Consider the following 23,621-nt stretch of genomic DNA (forward strand, 5'->3'; position numbering starts at 1 on the left):
TGTGAACTGGCTTTAGTTGCTTTCCTGCTTAATTCAGGAGCTTGCCAAAGGGCCTATAAATGAAGCCCTGCCTAGATCTGCCCAAACCAAAAGTTCTGGAAATAGGATATTGGGGTATGCCTGAGGAAAACCACTCCCGTTCCCATCCCCCACACAAATCAGAACAGCCAGCAAGTACACAGTCTGTAAGACACCTAAGAAAACAAGTCACTGCCTTCTTAAGGTCACAGACTTTATTCCTATAACCATAGGGCCTGAGCATGACTGGAGCAAGAAGAATTTCATCTGAGAGTGTCTCTTATGGGAAGGACTGTTCATGGAAGGATGGGAACAGAGGACAAGGAAGATAAGCTCTTCTGGCCCTAAGAACAAAACACATTTACTCCAGCAAAGCAGCAGATAATCTGAAAACCCTCTGGAAACTGAGCCTGCCTGCACAGCCCCTGAAGCAAATGGGCAGAAAAGCACTGCCATCTGGCACAAAAGGGAATTTAGATCCAGAACAGAACCAGCAAAGTATTTAAAAAAATAATAATCAATTGTTCTGGGACTCACAAACAGGCATTTCTAAGGGAAAATGCATACCCAAGATAAGTAGTGGTGCTTCCTGAGAGAGCTGACAGGATTACAGAGCTGCTTACCTGCTTCAGTCTAGGCCCTCACTTGCCCTCTACATTCTTAACTTGAGTAAGGGACATGACCTTCAGGTCCTGTTCTGGGCTCCAAGGGCTCTTAAAGTCTAGGAGCTCAGCAAGCTGATGCTAACCTGGGCCATGTCCTATCTATCTGGCAACCACAGGAAGTTGCCTCCACACAGGGGCAAAGCTGGTCCTCAGTCCCAGACAGCTGGTCAAGAGAGGTGGTGTGGGTCTGCATTGACCCTCAGCACTCCTGGATGGGGGCAGGGAGGATGGGAAAACTTTGCAAAGCCAAGCAGGGGCAAGCCTGGGTGAAGGGCAGGGTCTTGTTTACTGGATGGTCAGGCAGCGGTGGTTGAAGAGCTGGCAGATGACAGTTGGGTCAGCCACAGTAGACGTGTCCCCCAGGTCGTGGTCATTCTGAGCAATCTTCCGAAGCACCCGCCTCATAATTTTCCCTAGGGGACCACAGCCTTCTGGTTATGTGGTGATAGCACTGACCCACTCCAGCCCTGCCAAAATGGCTTCCATCCACACACATTCTGCCACCACTAGGCCTTGGCCAATCCCAAACCCAATCACTTGAGGCCTTTGAACATACCTGAGCGGGTTTTAGGCAAGCCAGGTGCATTCTGGATATAATCCGGTGTGGCAATGGGGCCAATTTTTTCTCTAACTGTAACCAACAAATCATTAAGCATTTCTTCAGTATCATTAGCCAGGCTCCCAAAACCATGGCTTTGTTCCCCACCTATTTTCTCTTCAAGGCTCTGCCCACAGAATCATTCTTAGAGTCACTGCCTTTCTCTCTTTTTTTTAAGTAGGCTCCATGCCCAGTGTGGAGCCCAGTGCAGGGCCCAACCAACATGGGGTCTGAACTCACAACCTTGATATCAAGACCTAAGCTGAGATCAAGAGTCACACACTTAACCGGCTAAGCCACCCAGGCACCCTGGTCTTTCTCTCTTTTCAACACACTTCTACTATCTCATTTCGTATCAGTCTTCCTTCATGGAACTCCAACTCTAAGAATCCACCTTCTAGAGTTTAAATCCCACTTTATTAGCAGTGTGGCCTTGGGCAAGTGATTTAACTTCTCTGAGCTCCAATTTCTTCATTTTTAGGATGAGGTAACAATAGGATCTATTTCACAGTGGTGATTATAGGTATAAAATGGATTAATGCATTTAAAGCACTTAGCCCAGTGGTGGCAAAGAGAATTCTATAAATGTCAGCCATTATTATCCTAGTGGAGAGACTAGAGGAGACTGAACGGGAAGGTGGCAATCAGCCCCGAAGGCCCCCTAGGATCTGGTTTATAGTTTGGGGGGCAGCTTGCTCTAGCCTCTTCCCAACAATTTGCTGTGGTAACTTGGCCATCAGGACAGTCCCTACAGTCCCTGCTTAGGGAGGCTTCTCACTCTGCTTCTTGAGTTCCTCGATGAGGGTGGGGCTGAAGGTGTAGCCATCACACAGGGTGACAAAGCAGTAGAGGCATTCGCCCTTCACAGGATGAGGATGGCCGACCACAGCTGCCTCTGCAATAGCCTCATGTTCCACAAGTGCTGACTCCACCTCTGCTGTGCTCAGCAGATGTCCTTGTCAAGGGAAAGAAAGTGCCATGAGAGAGATCCCATGCTCTACCCCAGCCCCTGTTCCATCTGTGCCTAGAGGGCTGTCCTGGTCTGGTCAAATGGGGAAGCCCCTTCATTCATTCCTCACATGATCTGCTTTGGTTGTCCCACCATCCTGGTTCCCCTCCTCTAAGCACATTCCAGTGTTTATAACTCTTCCTCCAAAACCTCTACCCAAAACTGAATGCTGCACTGTAAGTATGGTTTGGCCAAGGACATCCTGGTTCTCTTGGAAGGCTTTGGCTGGGACTTGCTGGGGAAGTAGTGCTAATGAGAAGGGAAAACAGTCCCTGGCCCTCACCAGATACATTCAGCATGTCATCAATCCTTCCAGTGATCCAATAATAGCCATCCTGGTCCCGTCGGCAGCCTGGAAAGAGAAGAAATACACAACATGATAAATACCTCACAGTAGGGTACACGATCCGTATTATCAAACTGCTACACCCACTGCAGTAGTCTCCTAACAATCTTCCTGCTTCTATACCATGGTAGCCAGCCTCCAAGATAGCCACACTGATTTCCACTTTCTGATGATATTCAGACTTCTGTGTAGTCCTCTTCCTCATTGTACTTGGGTTAGTCTGCATGATCAACAGAATTTGGCAGAAGTAATGGGATGTCGTTTCTGACATTAGATTATAGAAGACGCCGTGGCTTCTATGTTGGTGGCATTTTCTCAGATTATATGCTCTGGGGGAAGTCAGCTGCCATGTCATCAGTAGCCCTGTGGAGAGGTGAGGAACTGAGGGCTGCTGCCAACAGCCACATGAGTGAGCTTGGCAATAGGTCCTCCAGGCTCAATTAAACCTTCAAATGACTGCAGCCCCAACCAACAGCTTCACTGCAACCCATGAGAGACTCTCAATGAGAATTTCTGACAAAGCCACTAACAAATTCCTGCTCCTCAGAAATTGTGAGATATCTGTCATTTTAAGCCGCCAAGTTTGGAGGTAATTTGTTCCATGGCAACAGATAACTAATATACTCACCTAAAGTCTGTTCTCCATAAATCAGTTATTTTCTAAACAATAAACCAGTTCTTGTCACTTGTCTGCTTAACAACCCATAAAGGTCCCCCCCCCCCCCATTGTACACATTTGGATTTTGGATAAAATCCAAAGTCTTCACCATGACCCACAAGGTCCTACATTATCTACCTCTCCAACTTCATGTAATATTCTTCCCTTCCCTTTGCTCACTATACTTCAGCCACACAGGTTTCGGTCTGCTCCTCAGACATTTCAAGCTTATGTCTCTGCACAGAACACTCACTCTTACTCCAAAATTTTCCCATGCCTGGCTGCCTTCTCACTCTACAGGTCTCTGGTCAAATATCACTTCCACGAAGCCTTCTCTCACCAGCCCATGTATGGTGGCCATTCCTGCAGACATCCTTTATCCTGTAACACTGTTTATTTTTCTTCATAGCACTTGTCACTAAGATAAGCTTATTTACTTGTTTGCTGTATTTATTGTCTATCTCCCTTTGCTAGAATATAAGCCCCGTGTGAACAGAGGCCTTGTCTACCTTATTCATGGTAATATCCCCTGTGCTTAGATCAGTGCCTAGACATAGTAGGTAATAAATCGTTATGGATGAATGGATTGGTGGATAGAGTCATGGCCAAACACAGGCTCTAGACATGAGGATGCACATGACATAGTAATACATACTGCTGCATGCCCCATCTCTTTTAGCACAGGAACAATGGAAACAAGAACCTCTTTCCTCATATATCAAATCAGATGGTTCCATGCTGAGACTCTCCATACAACACTCATACCTGCTCTTACAGTCTTCTGTATAGCTCTGCCTGGATATTAGGCACTGACACATAGAATACGTTCCTCTCTCTGTTACTCTTCACCCCTAGCCAACTCTTCCTGAAAAAGGAAGGGGAAGATACATGTCTTGGTGGGAGGTGTGGGAAAGGGATAGCTAAGGCTCACCATCTCCTGTCACATAGTACCCAGGGAACTTCTTAAAGTAGGTGGCCTCAAAGCGTTCATGGTTCCCATAGACTGTGCGCATGATTCCTGGCCAGGGCTGCTTGAACACCTAGGGAGTGAGAAAGGCACAGTGGTCACATCTGCTACACTGCCTCACTGGAAGACAATCACAGTCTTGCCAAACCTGAGAAGAAATGGCTTGAATGCCCTTTCTGAGAAGTAGAACAAAGTACAGGCTTCAGAGATAGACAATCCAGGTTTAGAATCCCAGATCTACCATTTACTAACTGTGTGACCTCAGGTTAGTAACTTTACCTCTCTGAGCTTCAGGATCCTCTTCTGTAAATCAGAGAAAATAATCTCAACCTCCCAAAGTTGTTGGGAGGATTGAATTAATGATATGTGGAAGCTGTCTAGTACAATGTTTTTTTTATTAAAAAAATTTTTTTTAACATTTTATTTTTTGAGAGACATAGTGTGAGCAGGAGAGGGGCAGACAAAGAGGGAGTCAAATTCCAAAGCAGGCTCCAGGCTCCGAGCTGCCAGCACAGAGCCCGATGCGGGGCTTGAACGCACAAACTGTGAGATCATGACCTGAGCTGAAGTTGGACTTAACCGACTGAGCCATCTAGGCACCCCTGTCTAGTACAATGTTCTATTAGTGATAAGCATTTAGTAAATTTGAGTCTCCTCAGGAAATCAGGTCCAGTTTGATATAAGTGAAGAGAGTCACATAAAAATGAATAAATAATTATTGCCCCAATTAATAATATCCTGTGGCAGTAGACTGATGAGATACATGAAATTTCCAGGCTAAGAGTCAAAAGGTCTAGATTTATGTCCTGCCCTTGTAACTAACTTGCTCTTAGTAAAGTAGGATGGAAGTGGGGCGGGGTAGATTATCTTCCTACAAGGACTAATACAAAAATCACAACATCTAACATTTGTTAAACACTAACTTAGATTCTGTGCTAAATCCTTCACATGGGTTATCTAACCAATCCAGCAACTTTAGGAGACAAAGGTACTATATAACCCTATATTACAGATGAGGAAATTTAGGTTCAGAGGTACTAGGCCACCTATCTGAGGTCCCAGAAGGGGCAGAGCCAGGATTTGAACCCAAGCAGGTTGACTCTGGAGCCTATATGATTTTCCACTATGTTTTAAAGACTCCTTTCACACTAGAATATTTGTCAAAGGAAGAGTTGGGCCTAAGTTTTCTGGACCCAAAAAGCATCATCAGGAATCTTTGAGCAGAGGCCTCAAGAGCCAAAGTGGGCCAAAAGGCAGAGAGGCAGGCAAAGTATCCAGAAGGATTTCCTCCAGGGTCTCTCTGCAGAGGATAAACTCTCAATCATGGAGCTTTACCCACAAGCACCCACCAACAGAGATTAGGTTCTAAACTCTGAAGCAAAGTACAACATTCGTTGCAGTACTCTTTCCCCCCAACTCCTAAAAGACATCCGAGGGTTAGGGCCTTACCAGGTAACCTTCAGCTTCACCTTCCAACTCTTCCCCAGACTCATTCAAGATTGCAGGAGCTACACCAAAGAACGGGAAGGTCTAGAAGCAAGCAGGAGACAGGACTCAAGAACAGGAATGTGGCAACTCTGACTCAATTCTCTACCTCTCCCAAGGATCCCCAGACCCCAGATTCCTCACACATATCAATCTAGTTCCCCACCCTCTGCCTAGGCCAAATGTCCCGAGACTCTACTCCTGCTTAGCCTAGGACTAGGCAAGGGAGCCACACTCACAGCAGAACCAGGCTTCATTGGTGTGGCACCAGGGAGGGGGGTCAGCATATGGCCACCCTGTGGAAGTCAGACATCAGGAGTTTGAGTCAGTTTTCCCACACTGTCCCTGAGCCCCAGCCTTCTGAATCCTTTACTCACTGTCTCTGTCTGCCAGAAGGTGTCCACGATGGAACAGCGCTGGGCACCAACCACCCGGTGGTACCACAGCCAGGCCTCAGGGTTAATGGGTTCACCCACTGTGCCTAGCACCTGTAAGGATGCCCGGCTATGCCTTGGGCAGGGGAGTGGAGAAAGAGGAAGGCTCTGAGTACCATTGGGAACCAGGAAAACATGCCTAGGCTCTTCTGCCCCCTCCCCTATTCTAGGCCAAGGAGTTGGAACAATGGAATGGAAAAGACTACACAAAGGTCAGCACCTAGCTCTGAGGAACACTCATGGGGCAGCAGCCAGGAAGGGGGGGTCTCACCTGGTGACAGGCTCATCTCCAAACTTCATGAGCAGGCGGATGGCCGTGGGTGCTGTATAGAACTTGGTCACCTTGTACTTATCCACGATGCTCCACAGGCGGCTCACATCCGGATATGTGGGAATCCCCTCAAACTAACCCCAGTGAAGGCTGGTCATTCCCAGTCCTTCCCAACAGTCCCTCAGTTCCCCTACCATACCCTCAGGCTCAGTATTTTTCCCTTTCTAACAAACCCATGTCTTCACTCCCTTACCAGATAAACCAAGAGAACTTCCCAGTCAGTACATATAACCCCCTCAGAACTCCCCTTTCTCCAGGAAACAGGTCATTGTGTAAGTACCCCTGTCCATAAACCAAGTGGCCTTGGGAGATTGTCATCTATGATCATCTTGTCCATCCCCTAAGTAAGCCAAGTATCCTTAAGTCCCAGCTCCCTTCTCACCAAAACACTGGTGGCACCATTGGCCAATGGCCCATAGGTGACGTAGGAATGGCCGGTGATCCAGCCGATGTCTGCTGTGCACCAGAACACATCCTCTGCGTGGAAGTCAAACACATACTTGAAGGTTGTGGCCACATAGAGCATGTAGCCCCCAACAGTGTGTACTACACCCTGGAGGAAGAATAGGGCCTCAGGTTGGGGCCTTGGGCTCACCCCCACAGACCACCAAACATACATAGGCTGGACAGAGCTAGAGGAAGATCCTCCTCAGGGATTCTAGCCCTGCCAGCACCCCTTTCATAGCATCCATCTCTCTTCTATCCCTTTTTCTCCATGTTCCCATCTCACACCCATACACATGCATAGTCAGTCTGTCATTCATATCCATACCCTAAAATGGTATTTCTGAGCCACCACTTTCACACACATGAGCACTTCTAGAACACTCACATCTAACAGTGTCTCTGTTTTATATTTATGCACACACAGTCAATTACACATTGACAGAGTGAGAGTGGGAAAAGAAGATAATCTTCTTTGCTTACTCTACCAGTACCCCATCCCTAGGAAAAAGAGGCCAAAACTGTGCTTCTAAAGCCCCACTAAGAGATATTCAAGCATATAGAGAGAAGAATTTAGGGATGAGGTGAGTGGAAGGTAGGATGATAAATCTTTTAAGTTGATGGAAAAATCAGTTTTGTTTCTGGCTCACACACTGTGAAGGAACTGAACTCTAAGAGACATAGTCTAGGAGCCCAGTAAGAATCCCTGTGGCCAATCTCCATTGGCCTTGAGTTCACAGCACAGCTCTCCTTCAATCAAACCACAGGGCACAGACAAGGAACAGTCAGATATATGAACTGATCCTTTTCTCCTTTTCTGGGCACTCATGAAAGCCCCCACCTAAACTATCTCACCCTGGGCATTAACATTTAATGATTGAGGATTTATGTCTTTTTCAAATTCTTTTTAAATAGAGAGAATGCAAGTAGGGGAGAGGAGCAGAGGGAGAGAAAGAGAGAGAGAATCTTAAGTAGTCTCATGTTCAGCACAGAGTCTGATATAGGGCTCAATCCCAAGACCCCAGGATCATGACCTGAGGTAAAATCAAGAGTTGGATGCTTCAGGCGCCTGGGTGGCTCAGTTGGTTAAGCGCCAGACTTGGCTCAGGTAGTGCTCTCGCGGTTCATGATTCAATCCCTACATCGGACTCTGTGTGGGCAGCTCAGAACCTGGAGCCATATTCAGAGTCTGTGTCTCCCTCTCTCGTGGCCCCTTCCCTGCTCACACTCTGTCTCTCTCTCAAAAATAAATAAAGCATTAAAATTTTTAAAAAAAAATTTAGATGCTCAACTGACTGCAGCACCCAGTCTCCCCAAGGATTTATGTCTTAATTTGATTTAGAAAAGGTAATGTGACAGTGCCCAAACTCAGGATTAGAGAGTAAAATCTGTATTATCATTCTTCCTCAGAAACTCATTTCTCACCACTACACAGTACACACACACACACACACACACGTACACACGCATGCACACACGCACATACTTGCCTTGGGTTTGCCTGTGGAGCCACTGGTGTACAGGATGAAGAGTGGGTCCTCAGCATCACACCACTCAGGCTCACACTCATCCTCTGCCTCTTGCATGAGTTCATGCCACCACAAGTCAATCCCTTGGTTCCAGGAGATCTGCAGGGGTAGGAAGACAGGAATGGGCAGAGAAGAACTGTAACAGCTCAAGATAGGAGTAGAGACCCACCTACCTGGCACCTGGGATTGGGGTAGTAACCCCAGGTGGGGGTGCTGGAAGGGAGGGAACTATGAGGGTGGAATGCAACAGAGAACAGGAGCAGAACAGCAGGCTTCTTGGGTACTCCTAACACCCTACTCCAGAGCTCCTCTTATGTGGTATCAGGTTGAGGAGGGCACCTTGGTTGGTCCCTTCTCATCCTTCAGTTCGTAGCTTAAATGTCACCTTCATGGAAGGGTTTTCCCTAAACAGTATCTGGTAGATTCCCAACCCCATCCTCACCCTTGTTATTTTTCTTGATCACAACACCATGTTTCCTTCCTATACAGTACATATTTCCAGTTATTTTATTTAGTTATTTGCTTGATTACTGTCTTCCCAACCAAATAGTGACCTCTATGAGTACAGTGGCATGTTTGACTTCTTCTTTCTTTCTTTGTTTCTTTGTTTGTTTCTTTCTTTCTCCCCAACAGTGAGCAAAATGCCTGGCACTCAATACATACTCTACATTTTCTTTTTTTTTTTGGATGAATGAATATACACACACAGGCCTACATACAAACATATGTACTTATGGGACTAGTGGCTTATCAGCAGGGATGCAGACACCACCCAATTCAGAAATGCAAAATTAGTCAGAGCCTGCAGGTGAAGCGGGCACCTGGCCCTGTTAGTATTGAAAAAAGTCAACAGCTTTTGGTCCAAGCGCCTTTTCCTGAATGTCTAGACCTTATCCACATCTGCAGGTTTGTACCCTTGCTCCACCCCTGCCTTTACACCACTGGTACCAATGGGTTTCCCACAGACATATTTGTTTGAGGTTCCATTCAGCACAAAACCTGCTTTACGTTGGTGGAAAAGGACCAACATGGACTTCTCCCAGGAGAGGGGTGTCCCCCTCTACTGGAGTGTCTTTGATAACTACTTCTGAATCTGTTATCCTGAAATTTTTCTAGCCTCTCCTTGAAACTATTTTACTTTCCTAGTTATATCAGCTCTCTAAACAGCCACCTTTCTGAGTCTACCCTGTGCTAAGGGAAGTTGAGATTCCCTGAACTTGTCCAAATATTACACTGGATCTCAATCCTGGTTCTGCCACTTCCTAACTACATATGACCTTGGGCAAGTCACTTCACCTAAAGTCGGTTCATTTTAAAATGAGGACAGTTCTGGGCACCCGGGTGGCTTAGTCGGTTAAGCATCCGACTTCAGCTCAGGTCATGATCTCATGGTTTGTGGGTTCAAGCACCGCATTGGGCTCTGTGCTGACATGACAGCTCAGAGCCTGGAGCCTGTTTCGGATTCTGTGTCCTCTTCTCTCTCTGCCCCTTGCCGGCTCTCTCTCAAAAATAAACATTTAAAAAAAATTTTTTTAAATAAATAAAATGAGGATAATTCTTCTTTCCCTAACGGTCTCACAGGATTTGGGGAACATCAAAAGAAAAAGGCATTATCTGGTAAACATCAAACCTTGAATTGTCCTTTGGAGTGGGAAAGACTGATGAATGTCAGGAAGGATAGAAGTTAGTTCAGTTCCACTGAACTCCTCTAGGACATAAATTTAAGGGTGTGATAATGGGAACTGTTTTGGGTTTGCTTTAGCTATCACAAAGTCCTTTCATATTAATTAGCTTCTTGTATGTTCAATGGCCCTGGCTTGCAGGTAGACATGATCATGTAAGAGAAACACCCTACTCCCTATTCCCAATGTATAGCTATATGCTAATTTACTGTGTACATATTTGGTTTAAAAACCCCCAAGTGTTAAACACATACCTTGATAAATTATAAAATGATTCTCCAGCCACTCATCTCTTTCTGTACAATCTGCCCCTTACTTTAGAGAATTTGAAGTTTCTGACACATAAACATCACAAGAATGACAAGCCCAAGCTGAATAAGGCACCATTAAAAAGAAGAAGAAGGAGAAGAAGAAGAAGAAGGAGAAGAAGGAGAAGGAGAAGAAGGAGAAGAAGAAGGAGAAGAAGAAGGAGAAGAAGAAGAAAAAGAAAGAAGAGAAAGACACTGCCCACAAGCTAGAAAACACTAAAACACACCTTATTTTTTAATGGAATAGCCACAGGGGCCTACACATACATTATCACATGGGCACTTTGTTTCTGCCAAATGATCTACTTGAGATGAGGGCATTAATGTATTTAAGCAGAAGAGTGTCAGTATTGCTTTGGGCAAATGGTACTTGTCTACAGTACTGGTTTGAATTGTCATAGAAAAGGCACTAGGTACATGTAAGGGCAAAGCAGAGTTACACTGTGGCAATGAGGAGATTCTTGTAATCTTGCAAAACGGTTTCCTTTGTGGGTATGTGGGTGAAAAGGGCCAGTATTCCAGGTGTGGAACCGATAAACAGCACCAGGAAGCAGGGTGAGCTCAATTAGTGGTGCAAACTCGTTGGTTGTGAATTAGGTGTGTGCCTATGAGGGCCCAGAGCTTTGAACCAGGAAAAGATCTCAATTTTCTGAAGTAAGAATGGAGTTGGCCTTTGTCCTTGGACCAGGATAGCCTCGGGGAAGGCAACTGCCAGGTATGAGAGAGGAACGTGAGGAAGCTCATAGGTGACATGATTGAGAAGAGTACCTCCAAATTGTGCCAGGTGCTCCCTTGAAAAATGCTTAAGGATGATGGGGTATAGAGCTCTCCCGAGATTTCTGCAGCTTTGACTGCCATTATCAGACCAATAAACCTGGACTTTGTAAGCCTACTCTTATGGTCTTTGGTTTTGGGTAACTGACTATTTTCACTTCCAAGAACCAAAAGTTCAGAGCCTGTGGCCTAAAGGTCTCTGGTATTAAGAATTATAGGAGCTTATTTCTTTTCTGGTTTCCCTTTTAGAAATGCCAGGCTGTCTGCTAAGTTAAAAGCAATAAAAGCTACGGGGTGCCTGGGTGGCCCAGCCGGTTAAGTGGCCGATTTTGGCTCAGGTTTATGATCTCACAGTCTGTGGGTTCAAGCCCCACGTCAGGCTCTGTGTGGACAGCTCAGAACCTGGAGGCTGCTTCAGATTTTGTGTCTCCCTCTCTCTCTGCCCCTCCTCTGTTCATACACTTTCTCTCTCAAAAATAAATAAACATTTAAAAAAAAGCAATAAAAACTAACATTTATAGTTACTATGTGTCAAAAACGTTATATATACTGACAAAACCCTATCAGGTAGGAACAATTATTATCATTATTCAACAGATGGGGAAACCGAGGCAAGAGAGCTTAAGTACTTTGTCCAAGTTTCCACAGTAGCAAGTGACAGCACTAGGATTTGAACCCAAGTAGTGTGGCTCCAGAGTCTATACTCTAACCACTGAGTTTGTTACCCTCTTTCAAGAGAAATGTCTTAGGTCTCTGCCTGACTTTTAAAAGGAAAGTAATATACCCTGGGAATCAGATCTGTCTCCACCATGCTATGAGAACAGAGAAAAAAAGATTATATTTACCCTTAGCCAAAGGGGTTAATAATAGAAGACTTAGAGTAAGAGACCCTATAAGGAAGGTAAAATTCAGAGGAATAATGAATTTTATGTTTTGTTTTAATAGAGGAAGTGGTTTCCTTTCAAGCATGTATTATCATCTCTCCATTATTGATAAAGGAACTGAAACCCAGAGAGGAGAAGCAACTTATTCAAGGTCATACAGCTAAAAATCAGTCTCTGAGGCCGCCTGTGTGGCTCAGTCGGTTAAGCATTGGACTTCGGCTCAGGTCATGACCTGATGGTTCATGGGTTTAAGCCGCACATCAGGCTCTACACTGTCAGTGTGGAGTATGCTTGGATTTCTCTCCTTCCCTCTTCCTCTCTCTCTACGCCTCCCCCACTTGTACTTTCTTACTCTCTCTCAAAATAAATAAATAAACTTTATTTATTTTTTTTTTTAATTTTTTTTTCAACGTTTATTTATTTTTGGGACAGAGAGAGACAGAGCATGAACGGGGGAGGGGCAGAGAGAGAGGGAGACACAGAATCGGAAACAGGCTCCAGGCTCTGAGCCATCAGCCCAGAGCCCGACGCGGGGCTCGAACTCACGGACCGCGAGATCGTGACCTGGCTGAAGTCGGACGCTTAACCGACTGCGCCACCCAGGCGCCCCAAATAAACTTTATTTTTAAAAAATTGGTCTCTAGGGGCGCCTGGGTGGCTCAGTTGGTTGAGCATCTGGCTTCAGCTCAGGTCATGATCACACAGTTTGTGGGTTCGAGCCCCGCATTGGGCTCTGCTGACAGCTTAGAGCCTGGAGCCTGCTTCAAATTCTGTGTTTCCTTCTCTCTCTGCTCCTTCCCTGCTCATGCTCTGTCTCTCTCTCTCCTTCAAAAATAAATAAAAACATTAAAAAAAAATTTTTTTTTTTAAATCGGTCTCTGGACTCTTAGTCTTCCCTCTATTCTAATCTGCTTTGAGCCCCCATTTAGGAATCTCCCTTTTCAGAATCGCCTACAATGTAATTTTTAGTCAATCTAGCACTTAATTATATCAGAGAGTTTATGTGCAGTTTATAAATCCTAAAGTACTATATAAAGGTATTTAGGAATTTTCTTCCCTGTTGTCCTATATAAAACAGGTTTTCATCCCCAACTTGATGGTGAATTCCTAAGGTCAAGTTCTGTGCCTCCTCTACTTGCTCTCCTCCTATCTCCCAGGGCTCTGCCCCAGCTAAGTATATAGTAAAAACTTTCTGACAAGTTACTTGGTTATCTCTCCCACAAAGGTCCTAAGCAACAGGAGTGAAATGGGATGCCTGTTGCTACCTTTCTGAGATTCATGCTCTATGCCAGTTCAGAGAGGTAGCAACAGGCATTTTGTTTCATGACTCTTCAGAGTGACTTAGATGGCAAAGGACCCCAGGGGGCAGACAGAAAGGGGTTAGGACTGGCAGCCACCTCCATGGGGAAAACAGGCAAAGAGCAGATAGAAACACAGACAAACACGCAGAGAAGCAGTACCCAAGGCAGTGCAGAGGTGGATACCTGGGGCCAGATGCGTTTGGGTTTCTCTTTCAGCTTACCCTGTTAAGAGCCCATGGAAAGGGTGGTGAGCAGGGTCTGTGTATAGGGAAGTGGGAGGGAAGGGTCAATGTGTTCCAAGCCTTTACTGCCTCCTTTCCTTTAGGCTCCCCAACCTATATTTTCCTGATCTTGTTCCCAGCATCTATACACTCATAATCCCTAATGCTGAATGGGGTCTCCAATCTCCCCAGAGTGGAGACCCAGATTGGGGTCTCCAATCTCCCCAGAGCCTCCTTTCCTTTACGCTCCCCAACCTATATTTTCCTGATCTTGTTCCCAGCATCTATACACTCATAATCCCTAATGCTGAATGGGGTCTCCAATCTCCCCAGAGTGGACTATAGCCCTATGACCATGCAAGGCCCCTCAAGTCACAGAATCTCAGGAATGCTTTGTCCTTCTGGACCCTGGAGCTTTCATCCTTCATGCCCTTAGACCTTTGGACTTTTCCATCATTTCCACTAAAAGTGCTGGATCCAAAGCTAATAAGGGCCATATCTTGAGGGCCAAATTTTGGTCCTTCCATCATGGGACCACATAGGTAGCCCATTCCAAGACAGTCCAGTATACGGTTACCCAAATAGCCCATTTCTTTCTTTTTTTTTAAAAGTATGGTTGACTAAGCCCATTTTTAACCTAAACCCAAGCCCTGAAGGTCCCTTATACCCACCAGGATACCCCAACCAGCATAGAGTCTCCCTTATAATCTCTCCTGCTAAGTTCCCACAGTACGAGAGACTCCCTACTGACATTCAAGGCCAAAATCCCCCAGAGGAGGAGGCATTCCTAGGACTGTTCCCAGATCCTCTCAGCATTATGATGAGGAAGCAAAGGACATTAAGAACTTCCTGGACAGGAAAAGGGAGCCAATTTGAGCCTAGATGAGAGCAGAGCAGTACCAGACTCACCTGCACATCCGGGCATGGCCTCTTAATGGGGGGAGACTGGCTGGGAGAGTCACCTGTGCCCAGCTCTGCCCGCCCCAGGTGCTTGACCACAATGCAGCATCTCACAGGGAAGCCCCTAGAAGGAAAAACCTGAAGTAGTAGGCTGCCTTGCTCAAAAGAGAATTTGGCAGGACCCACCCATGTCCATCTAGGATAGAAGGGACAAAGGGAGTCTGGTACTGGCGAAAGGCCCAGTTGACCAAGAGCAGTAGCCAACCAAACACACTTACTTCTCCCGACACTTCTCCAGGGCCTCGTCAGCCAGTTCCTTCAGGTTCACAAGCTTTTCCCCCCTGTAGAAGGCATCTTTGGGGAGCAATAGACATTCCAGGACTTAGAAAGGCACCACACTCCTAGCCCCTTATCCCTAGTGAGCACAATGTTCATGGAGCCCTTCCTGAGGTAGGCCTCTTGATTCTGGCTCTTCCAATTGATTTGAGCTGAGAGGGTCATGTGAGGTGGAATCGGGAGGTAAGGGTAGGCAGTGCCTACCTTCTATGCTGAGCAGTCACAAATACCAGCTAGCTAATTAGAGACCAAAACTTCAGGTGTGGAGGTTCTGGAAAAGGGGTGAGAGAATTAGTCACCTGTAGTGATAAGAAGGCTGCAACTGGAATCCAGGATCCGTTCACATAGAGACTCTGCAGAGAAGCCTGCAAACTAGGGAAAAGAAGGAAGACTAAGGGAGAGGAGGACCTAGAAACTGAGTAAACAAGGAAAAGAGACACTTTTAAAACCTTCAGCGTTTCTAAGCCACGGTCCTAGAAGAAACTAGATAACTGATATGGAACAAACATTCTAAACTCCTTAGTTTGGTTCTTAAGCTCCTTCATCATCCAGGCCCACCCTAACTCCCCAGAGCCCCATCCCCCACTAGGTCCCTTTTTCCAGCCCAAATTCCTACCACAATGGAGTGCAGAGCCCCAAGGCGGGCACACGCCAGCATGGCCACCACGAGCTCTGGTATCATGGGCATGTAGATGGCCACCCGGTCGCCCTTCCGAATACCTGCAAATAAAAGACAGATCATGCACCATGTACCCTTCCTGTTCCTACTTGCTCCTTCTCATTCAGCTACTGCTCACTGCACAGCTGACCTTTTCTGTTCTCCTAGTACCACATTCCTTCCATTCCTTGTCTACTTCCCCTAAGTCCTCAGATATCCCTAGGCAGTCCCCTCCAGTCCCCTTCTCATACCCCTGCACTCACCCTGTTTTTGGAGAACATTGCTGAATCGACACACTTGGATCAGAAGCTCACGATACGTGATCTGGGTGGTCTCCTCTGGTTCATTGCCCTCCCTGAGATACATCAGAAAGAATCAGTCATTAGGGAAAATATATATATTCAAACAAAAAACAGGAACAGTCATATATCCATTTGGTAACACCAAGGCTCCTTGTGAATGTCCTGTGAGGGTGAGCTATCTGCCATCACACCTTATTCTGACTGGTCAGATACTTTAGCATTTTAGGGGCACCTGGGTGGCTCAGTCAGTTAAACATCTGACTCTTGGTCTCGGCTCAGGTCAGGATCTCTCAGTTCGTGAGTTCAAGCCCTGCATCAGGCTCCGTGCTGACAGCACAGAGCCTGCTTGGGATTTCTTCCTCTCCTTCTCTCTCTCTGCCCTTCCCCTGCTTGTGCACTTGCTGGCTCTCGCTTGCTCTCTCTCTCCCACAATAAATAAACTTAAAAAAAATTAAAATATACTTTATACACAAGATGTGTATCATTGGATAATGTACTTCCATTTGCAAGCCTCACTTAGGTTGGTAAAATGGGATGATGATCACTTCTCTTCCATCCTAGGGATGTATTAAGCAGAAATGGTATCATAGATGTGATTCCTCCTGAACACTGTGTCAAGACTGCATTGGTGTTATTCAAAGTGGGATCTCCAGATCACCTGCACCCAAGGGAACTTATTAAAATACAGATTCCTGAGCTCTACCACAGATATACTAAATCAGAATCTCAGGGTCCAAGAATCTGCCACTTTATTACAAGCTGGTATAAAGGTTCACTTGGTGATTCTGATACATATTTAAAGTTTCAGAATCACCACCTTCTATCAGCTGATTTCTGTCTACCTCCTCAGCCTTGCCTCCTACTCCTCTCAGCCTGGTTTCCTTCAGTTATTCCTTCATTTGTTCATTTGCTTATTCAACAAATACTATATGCTATATACATGTATAGAAATAAGGCACTGATGAACAAGATCCCTGACAACATGGAGCTTATATTCCAATGACAGTGCAAAAGTATACAAGTAACAAATACAGCCAAGATCATTTCAGATAATAAGCATTATGAGGGATATAAAGAATGATATAATGGGGTGCCTGGGTGGCTCAGTGGGTTAAGAGTCTGACTTCGGTTCAGGTCATGATCTTGACATTCATGGGTTCAAGCCCCACATTAGGCTCTGTGCTGACAGCTCAGAGCCCGGAGTCTGCTTCTAAATCTGTCTCCCTCTCTCTCTGCCCCTCCCCCGCTCACACACACGTGCACATGCACACACTCCCTCAAAAATAAATATTAAAAAAAAGAATGATATAATAACGAGTGACTGATGAGAAATACATTTTTAAAAAGATATCTTAATGAACTTTCATAATTATACGTGAAGATTTAACAGTAAGAATATTCCTCTGGTGTTTTTGTTTTCAATTTTATGATTTTTTGAATAATACATACATACTAATGGTACGACATAAAAAGATACGAAATGAAAAGTGTCCATCCACCCCTACTCCTCAATCACTGCCAACTGGCAACCACTGTTAGTACTATGTTGTGTAACTTTCCAGAAATAGCCAATATGTAGATAGGACCATTCCTAATAGGTTGGAGGGCATAGGGCAACTGAACTAATGTGGAATGACCAAGATAATCACTTTAGAAGATTACACTGTTAGCATCTTTCATAAGGTCCTTGGGATATGACTGAAGATGGAAATTTAAAAACTGAATTAAAAAATTGAATTTTAATGCTGTTCAGAAAAGAGGTAAGCACCTCACAGTCCCCAACAAAGCACCTTAGGTGGGAAGAGGTGGGAAAGAACTGTTTTAACCATGGGACAGGCTGTTATGGAAACACATATACATGCATTTATGTTTACATATTCTTGTTTTTTCTACATAAATGATGGCATACAATACATACTGTTCTGTATCATGATTTTTAAATTTTTTTTAATGTTTATTTATCTTTAAGAGAGAGAGAGAGAGACAGGGCATGAGTAGGGGAGGGACAGAGAGGGAGACACAGAATCCAAAGCAGGCTCCAAGCTCTGAGCTGTCAGCACAGAGCTCAACATAGGGCCTGAACTCAGGACCTGAGCTAAAGTTGGACGCTTAATTGACTGAGCCAGCCAGGTGCCCCTGTATCGTGGGTTTTTTTTTTTTCTTAATGTTTATTTATTTATTTTAAGAAAGAGAGGAAGAGAGAGAGAATCTCAAGCAGGCTCACTGCTGTCAGCAAAGAGCCTGACATGGGGCTCAAACCCACAAACCATCAGATCATGACCTGAGCTGAAATCAAGAGTCAGATGCTCAACCAACTGAGCCACCTGGGCACCCCTCTATATAATGTTTTTTATTGAATATAATATACATCCAATAAATGACACAAATCTTAAGTATAGAGATCAATTATCCTTCTTTTTAAAAAATTTAACAATATACCTTGATATTCTCCATCAAGACTTACAATGCTATTTTATTTTCTTTGTCATCTGCATAAAGTTCCAGTTTGTATGTGCCATAGTTTATTTAACAAATAAATGCTTCAATAAATATCTTTATTCATGGGGAGACTGGGTGGCTCAGTCAGTTAAGCATCCGACTTCAGCTCAGGTCATGATCTCACAATTCGTGAGTTCAAGCCCTGTGTCAGGCTCTGTGCTGACAGCTCAGAGCCTGAAGCCTGCTTCAGATTCTGTGTCTCCCTCTCTCTCTTCTGCTCCTCCCCTGCTCACACTCTGTCTCTCTCTCTCTCCTTCAAAAATAAATAAAAAGATTAAAAAAAATTTTTTTAATAAAAAATAAAATAAATAAATATCTTTATTCAAATCTCATTTTACTCACTTGCAAATAAATATAACAGTAGGATGAATTACTAGAAATGAAACTGTGGATTCAAAGGATATGTGCATTTTAAATATTGATAAACATTAGAGGACAACTACTTTAAGATGGTCAGAGAAGGCCTCCCCCTGGGATCTGAGTAATGAGAAGTAGTCAATTATATGAATTCTTAAGAAAAGTATCCTGGGCAGAGAGAACATTGAAATTTGGAAAGGCACTGAGGCAGTAAAAAGCTCGACCTAGTCAAAGAATAGTAATGAAGCCAGTATGGCTGGAGCATAGCGAACAAGAAGAAAGGTAAGAATGAGAGTTAGGCAGCAGTCAGATCACATAGGGCCTTGTAGGCAATGGTTAAGAAGACTGAAATAGCCCTCCCTAAATACTGCAGGCCATTGTGCTACTTCCCTTTCCTTACAACACGGAGTACCTAAGAGGGAGGTAACTAAAACCCAGAGATGTAATAGCTAGGCCAAGGTCAAACAATAATAACTGGCAGAGTCAAGAATAGATCCTCAGGTTTTCTCATTTCAAGGCATGACCTTTGTGCCTCATCGTGTGAAGGACAGGGACTAGCAGGGAAACCAAGCCTTGGAGGTTACACAGATTATCAGCCTCTTTCCAGCTCCTAGCTTGATGAGTCAGTTACTATCCTTTCCTTGGCTTAGCCCTCCTAGGGCTGAGAGGAGCCAAGCACAGAGAGCGCTCTAAAATGGGAAGGAACACAGAGAGAGAAGCTGGCAAACAGCCCTGAATGCCAGAGGCAAAAAGCCATTTTCTTAACTGGCCTACTGATGAGTACCACAGAAACTTCAGAACATCTCCAGTTATGGCTAAATGCCAACACATTCCACACACTCATGCACACATGTCCCCACATATGTACCATATACCAGCTCGTTTGTGTACACTCACATGCATAAAATCATATATACTAATAATACAAAATGTTGTAGTCACAAGAGATGCACATTTGTACACAGAGGCACAAACAAGGAGAAATACAGGGACCCAGGACTCAAACATGGGCCCATCTGCAAGTACATGTACCACACTTATGTACAAAGCTTGTCCTTCCCAAAATTCTATCACATCATTGTTTTATTTTCTTCATATAACTTTCCATTATTTGAAATTATCTCATGTATTTTATTTACTTGTATATTATCTGTGTCTTTTATTAGAATATAAACTCAATGGTAACAGAATTTGTCATCTTGTTTATTACTATATCCCTAGAACCTAGAATAGAGCCTGGTACATAGAAAGTGCACAGGAACAGAGGCACCTGGGTGGCTCAGTCAGTTGAGCATCGACTCTTGATTTTGGCTCAAGTCATAACCTCACAGTTTGTGGGTTTGAGCCCCATGTCAGGCTTTGTGCTGTCAGTATGGAGACTGCTTGGGATTCTCTCTCTTCCTCTTTCTCTGACCCTCCCCTGCCTGTGCATTCACCCGTGCACACACACACACACTCTCTCTCTCTCTCAAAATAAATAAATAAACTTTAAAAAAAAAGTTAAGAAAGTACACAGGAACAGATAAGCACAAACCTATACAAGAACTGCTTACCTGAGCCCACTTCTAGTTACTTACACACACACACACACACACACACACAGTGTACATTCCTCTCTCAGACTCTAGGCTCAAGTTACGCATTATTGATATAGGCACCTTACTCCTTTCAGTGTCTTCTTTCTCTGACATACACACCAGATTGGGGCCCCTGGCTCTTTAGGAGGAGGAGGTGAACAGAATACTGGCTTACGGGGGTATAGCTCAGGAGTAGAGCATTTGACTGCAGAATACTGGCTTACTACAAGCTCCCAAGCTCTCTAGGGTATTAAGAGTTTAGTTGTTTTTTTCTTTTAGTGTTTATTTACTTATTTTGAGAGACAGAAAGAGCTAGTGCATGAGCGGGGGAGGAGCAAAGAGAGAGGGGGGGAGAGAGAGAGAGTCCCAAGTAGGCTCCGTGCTGTCAGTGCAGAGCCCAACTCTGGGCTCAATCTCACAAACCGTGAGATCCTGACCTGAATCGAAATCAAGAGCCAGACACTTAAACAACTGAGCCACTCAGGTGACCCAGATGTTGAGTTTTCAAAAGAACATTCAGTTTAGTCTCCTAACTCCAAAGAGATCCAAAGAAGCCATTTAATGTGCTCAAGGTCACATGGTGGGTTGTGGCAAAGTAGATCTCACTTTCCTTGTGTCTATTGGTACTACCTTGCATTACCAAAGCCCCATTTATTGGGGCTTCAGAGTTCCCATTACACCTTGGGCTCTTAGAGGGCAGGGATCATGTCTTTTTCCTCTCAGTCTCCTCCAAATTCAGTTGGTACAATAGGTACTTAAGGTTCATGGATTAATCATAGAAAACCTGATAACTGATTAATGACAGGGAAGACTGGGGCTCCCCTCTATATGACAGTCATTGGATTGGAGATTTTAGTTCCCTAGACTAGCAGAAAAGTAAGGTACAGGATAGGAGGAAAGAGGTGCAGGAAAAAATAGGTGGCAAAAACTAGGCTCCTCACAGAAACAGAGCGCAGGATCTAACCTGGTGGGTTAGGCCTTCCAGAGGAGAAATAACCAGATGAGAAAAGGAATCACACTTACTATGAGGGGACAATCTGGACTAAGCTATTTATCCCGGAGAAGAGAAGATACTGAGACACAAGAGTAAGTCTCAATATCTGTACCTCTGCTGCCTCCACTCTGGTTCAGGCAACCTTCATCTATTGCCTAGATGACCACAATGCCCCCGAACTGGTCTCCCACTTCACTCTTACCCTCTTCTAATCCATACATCATCCAGAATAATCTATTAAGGACATAGACTGATTACATCACCTCCTGTTTAAAATCCTTAAGTGGCGGGGCACCTGGGTGGCTCAGCCTGTCAGGCATCTGACTTTAGATTTCGGCTCAGGTCATGATCTCACAGTTCTGTGAGTTTGAGTTCCACACTGAGCATGGAGCCTGTTTGGGATTCTCCCTCTCTCCCTCTCTCCCTCTCTCTACCCCTCCCTGCACTCTTGCTCTTGCTTTCAAAATAAATAAACTTTAAAAATAATAAAAAATAAAAACCTAGGGTGGCTTCCATTGAATGTAGAAGAAAATCCAAAGTTCTACTATGCCTTGTATCTTCTCCAACTCATCTTGTCCCATCAGAATGGGACATTCTACTCAAAAGACTCCAAACACATTATGAGCCTTCTGACTGATAGAATATGCCATGTTCTTCCCCCAGCTCTTCAAATGGTTTGCTCTATGTCATGTTTCAGATCACCCTAAGTAGCATCAGCCTTTCCTGTTATTCTTCATCACAACACTATTTATTTTCATAGCATTTTTCTCAAGCTGTAATTGTATTATTATTTTTAATTGTCTGTCTCCCCTACTAGACTGTAAGTTTCCTGAAGGCACAGACCAAGTTGGTCTTATTCACTGCTGAATCCCCAGTGCCTTGCAGAGAAACTTATATATAGCCAACGTTCAATAAATATTTGCTGAATAAATAAACAAACTTGAAGGATTATTATGGGAAAGAAGCAGACTAGTGTTATGTAACTATAAATGGAAGAGGTGGGGCAATTGGGAGAGTTCAACATAAGGAGAGCCTTTCAAACTGTCAGAGCTATCCAATGATAGAAGGTACTCCTTCAGGAGCTTCCTAACTCTGGAGATATGTAATATCTGGGATCTGCAGGGATATTAAAGAGCAGACTCCAAAACATGGTTGGGACCAAGCAAGGCCAGTGTGTCTCAAAGCATGGTCACACAGTGTTAATAATGCAAATTCCAAGGCCCTGCCCCCACAGAGCTGCAGTGTAGGATGGTACAGATTGGGCCAGGGAAACCCCGACACCTACTAGATCATTCCCCAGGGAGTGGGGGCCTTAGAATTCTCATTTTATATGCAACTCATGTGATTCATATTTTCTGAAGTTTGTGATGACCTTTAAGGCTCTTCCAACTTTGAGATTCTTTGATTATATAAAATTAAGAAATCATGTAAAATGTTTTCTATGGTCCATAAAGACTGCACAAATGGGAGGCACTCAGACGTAGGTATACCCTCAAGTCACTTTCCCTTTCACCAAGGAGCAGGGAGTGGGAGTAATATAACTTGACCAATTAGCAGCCTAATGTTCCCCCTGGGCACTCCTGTCCTAGCCACGGTGAAGAGGGAGAAAGGATGGAGGAGGAGGGGGGAGAAGGCACACTCCAAAGACTGAATCATAAATCACTTAGAATGCCAGAGGAGGGAAAGGCTTTCAATGTCCACTACCCTTATTTACAGATGAGAAATCTAATGCACAGATGGGAAGTGATGGCTTCAAGGTTACTTATCATTAGTAGTCCCATTATTCTAAAACAGTGCTATCCACTATTGGTGGGGAATGCAAACTGAGGCAGCCATTCTGGAAAACAGTATGGAGATTCCTCAAAAAATTAAAAAATAGAACTAGCCTACAACCCAGCAATTGTACTACTAGGTATTTATCCAAAGGATGCAGGTGTGCTGTTTCAAAGGGGCACATGCACCCCAATGTTAATAGCAGCACTATCAACAATAGCCAAGGTATGGAAAGAGCCTAAATGTCTACCAACTGATAAATGGATTAAGAAGATGTGGTATATATATACAATGGAGTATTATTCAGCAATCAAAAAGAATGAAATCGTGCCATTGCAACAACGTGGATGGAACTAGAATGTATTATGCTAAGTGAAATTAGTCAGAGAAAGACAAATATCATATGACTTCACTCATATGTGAAATTTAAGATACAAAACAGATGAACATAAGGGAAGGGAAGCAAAAATAATATAAAAACAGGGAGGGGACAAAACATAAGAGACTCTTAAATACAGAGAACAAACTGAGGGTTGTTGGAGGGGTTGTGGGTGAGGGGATGGGCTAAATG

At 44.4% G+C, this 23,621-nt stretch overlaps 1 protein-coding gene across 2 annotated transcripts in view; it reads right to left on the minus strand.

Annotated features, from left to right (window-relative positions):
• Positions 1-170: 170 nt before the first annotated feature.
• The window catches only part of ACSS2 (acyl-CoA synthetase short chain family member 2), a 50,785-nt gene continuing 27,334 nt past the window's right edge, over positions 171-23,621 (minus strand). Inside the window, exons 3-19 of one of the 2 annotated variants that reach the window (XM_045443643.1) lie at positions 15,812-15,903; positions 15,507-15,610; positions 15,190-15,262; positions 14,833-14,908; positions 14,564-14,678; positions 13,617-13,655; positions 8,446-8,583; positions 6,894-7,064; positions 6,452-6,585; positions 6,124-6,256; positions 5,986-6,042; positions 5,711-5,791; positions 4,226-4,334; positions 2,574-2,642; positions 2,060-2,236; positions 1,240-1,314; positions 171-1,096 (exon numbers count right to left, since the gene is read on the minus strand). In XM_045443643.1, coding sequence (XP_045299599.1) covers positions 969-1,096; positions 1,240-1,314; positions 2,060-2,236; positions 2,574-2,642; positions 4,226-4,334; positions 5,711-5,791; positions 5,986-6,042; positions 6,124-6,256; positions 6,452-6,585; positions 6,894-7,064; positions 8,446-8,583; positions 13,617-13,655; positions 14,564-14,678; positions 14,833-14,908; positions 15,190-15,262; positions 15,507-15,610; positions 15,812-15,903 — 1,771 coding nt within the window. In that variant the 3' untranslated portion in view covers positions 171-968. The remainder of the gene's footprint in view (positions 1,097-1,239; positions 1,315-2,059; positions 2,237-2,573; positions 2,643-4,225; positions 4,335-5,710; positions 5,792-5,985; positions 6,043-6,123; positions 6,257-6,451; positions 6,586-6,893; positions 7,065-8,445; positions 8,584-13,616; positions 13,656-14,563; positions 14,679-14,832; positions 14,909-15,189; positions 15,263-15,506; positions 15,611-15,811; positions 15,904-23,621) is intronic. The other variant, XM_045443645.1, reaches the window with a different exon arrangement.

Source organism: Leopardus geoffroyi, chromosome A3 (assembly GCF_018350155.1).
Source record: "Leopardus geoffroyi isolate Oge1 chromosome A3, O.geoffroyi_Oge1_pat1.0, whole genome shotgun sequence".
In the NCBI taxonomy this organism is placed as follows: Eukaryota; Metazoa; Chordata; class Mammalia; order Carnivora; family Felidae; genus Leopardus; species Leopardus geoffroyi.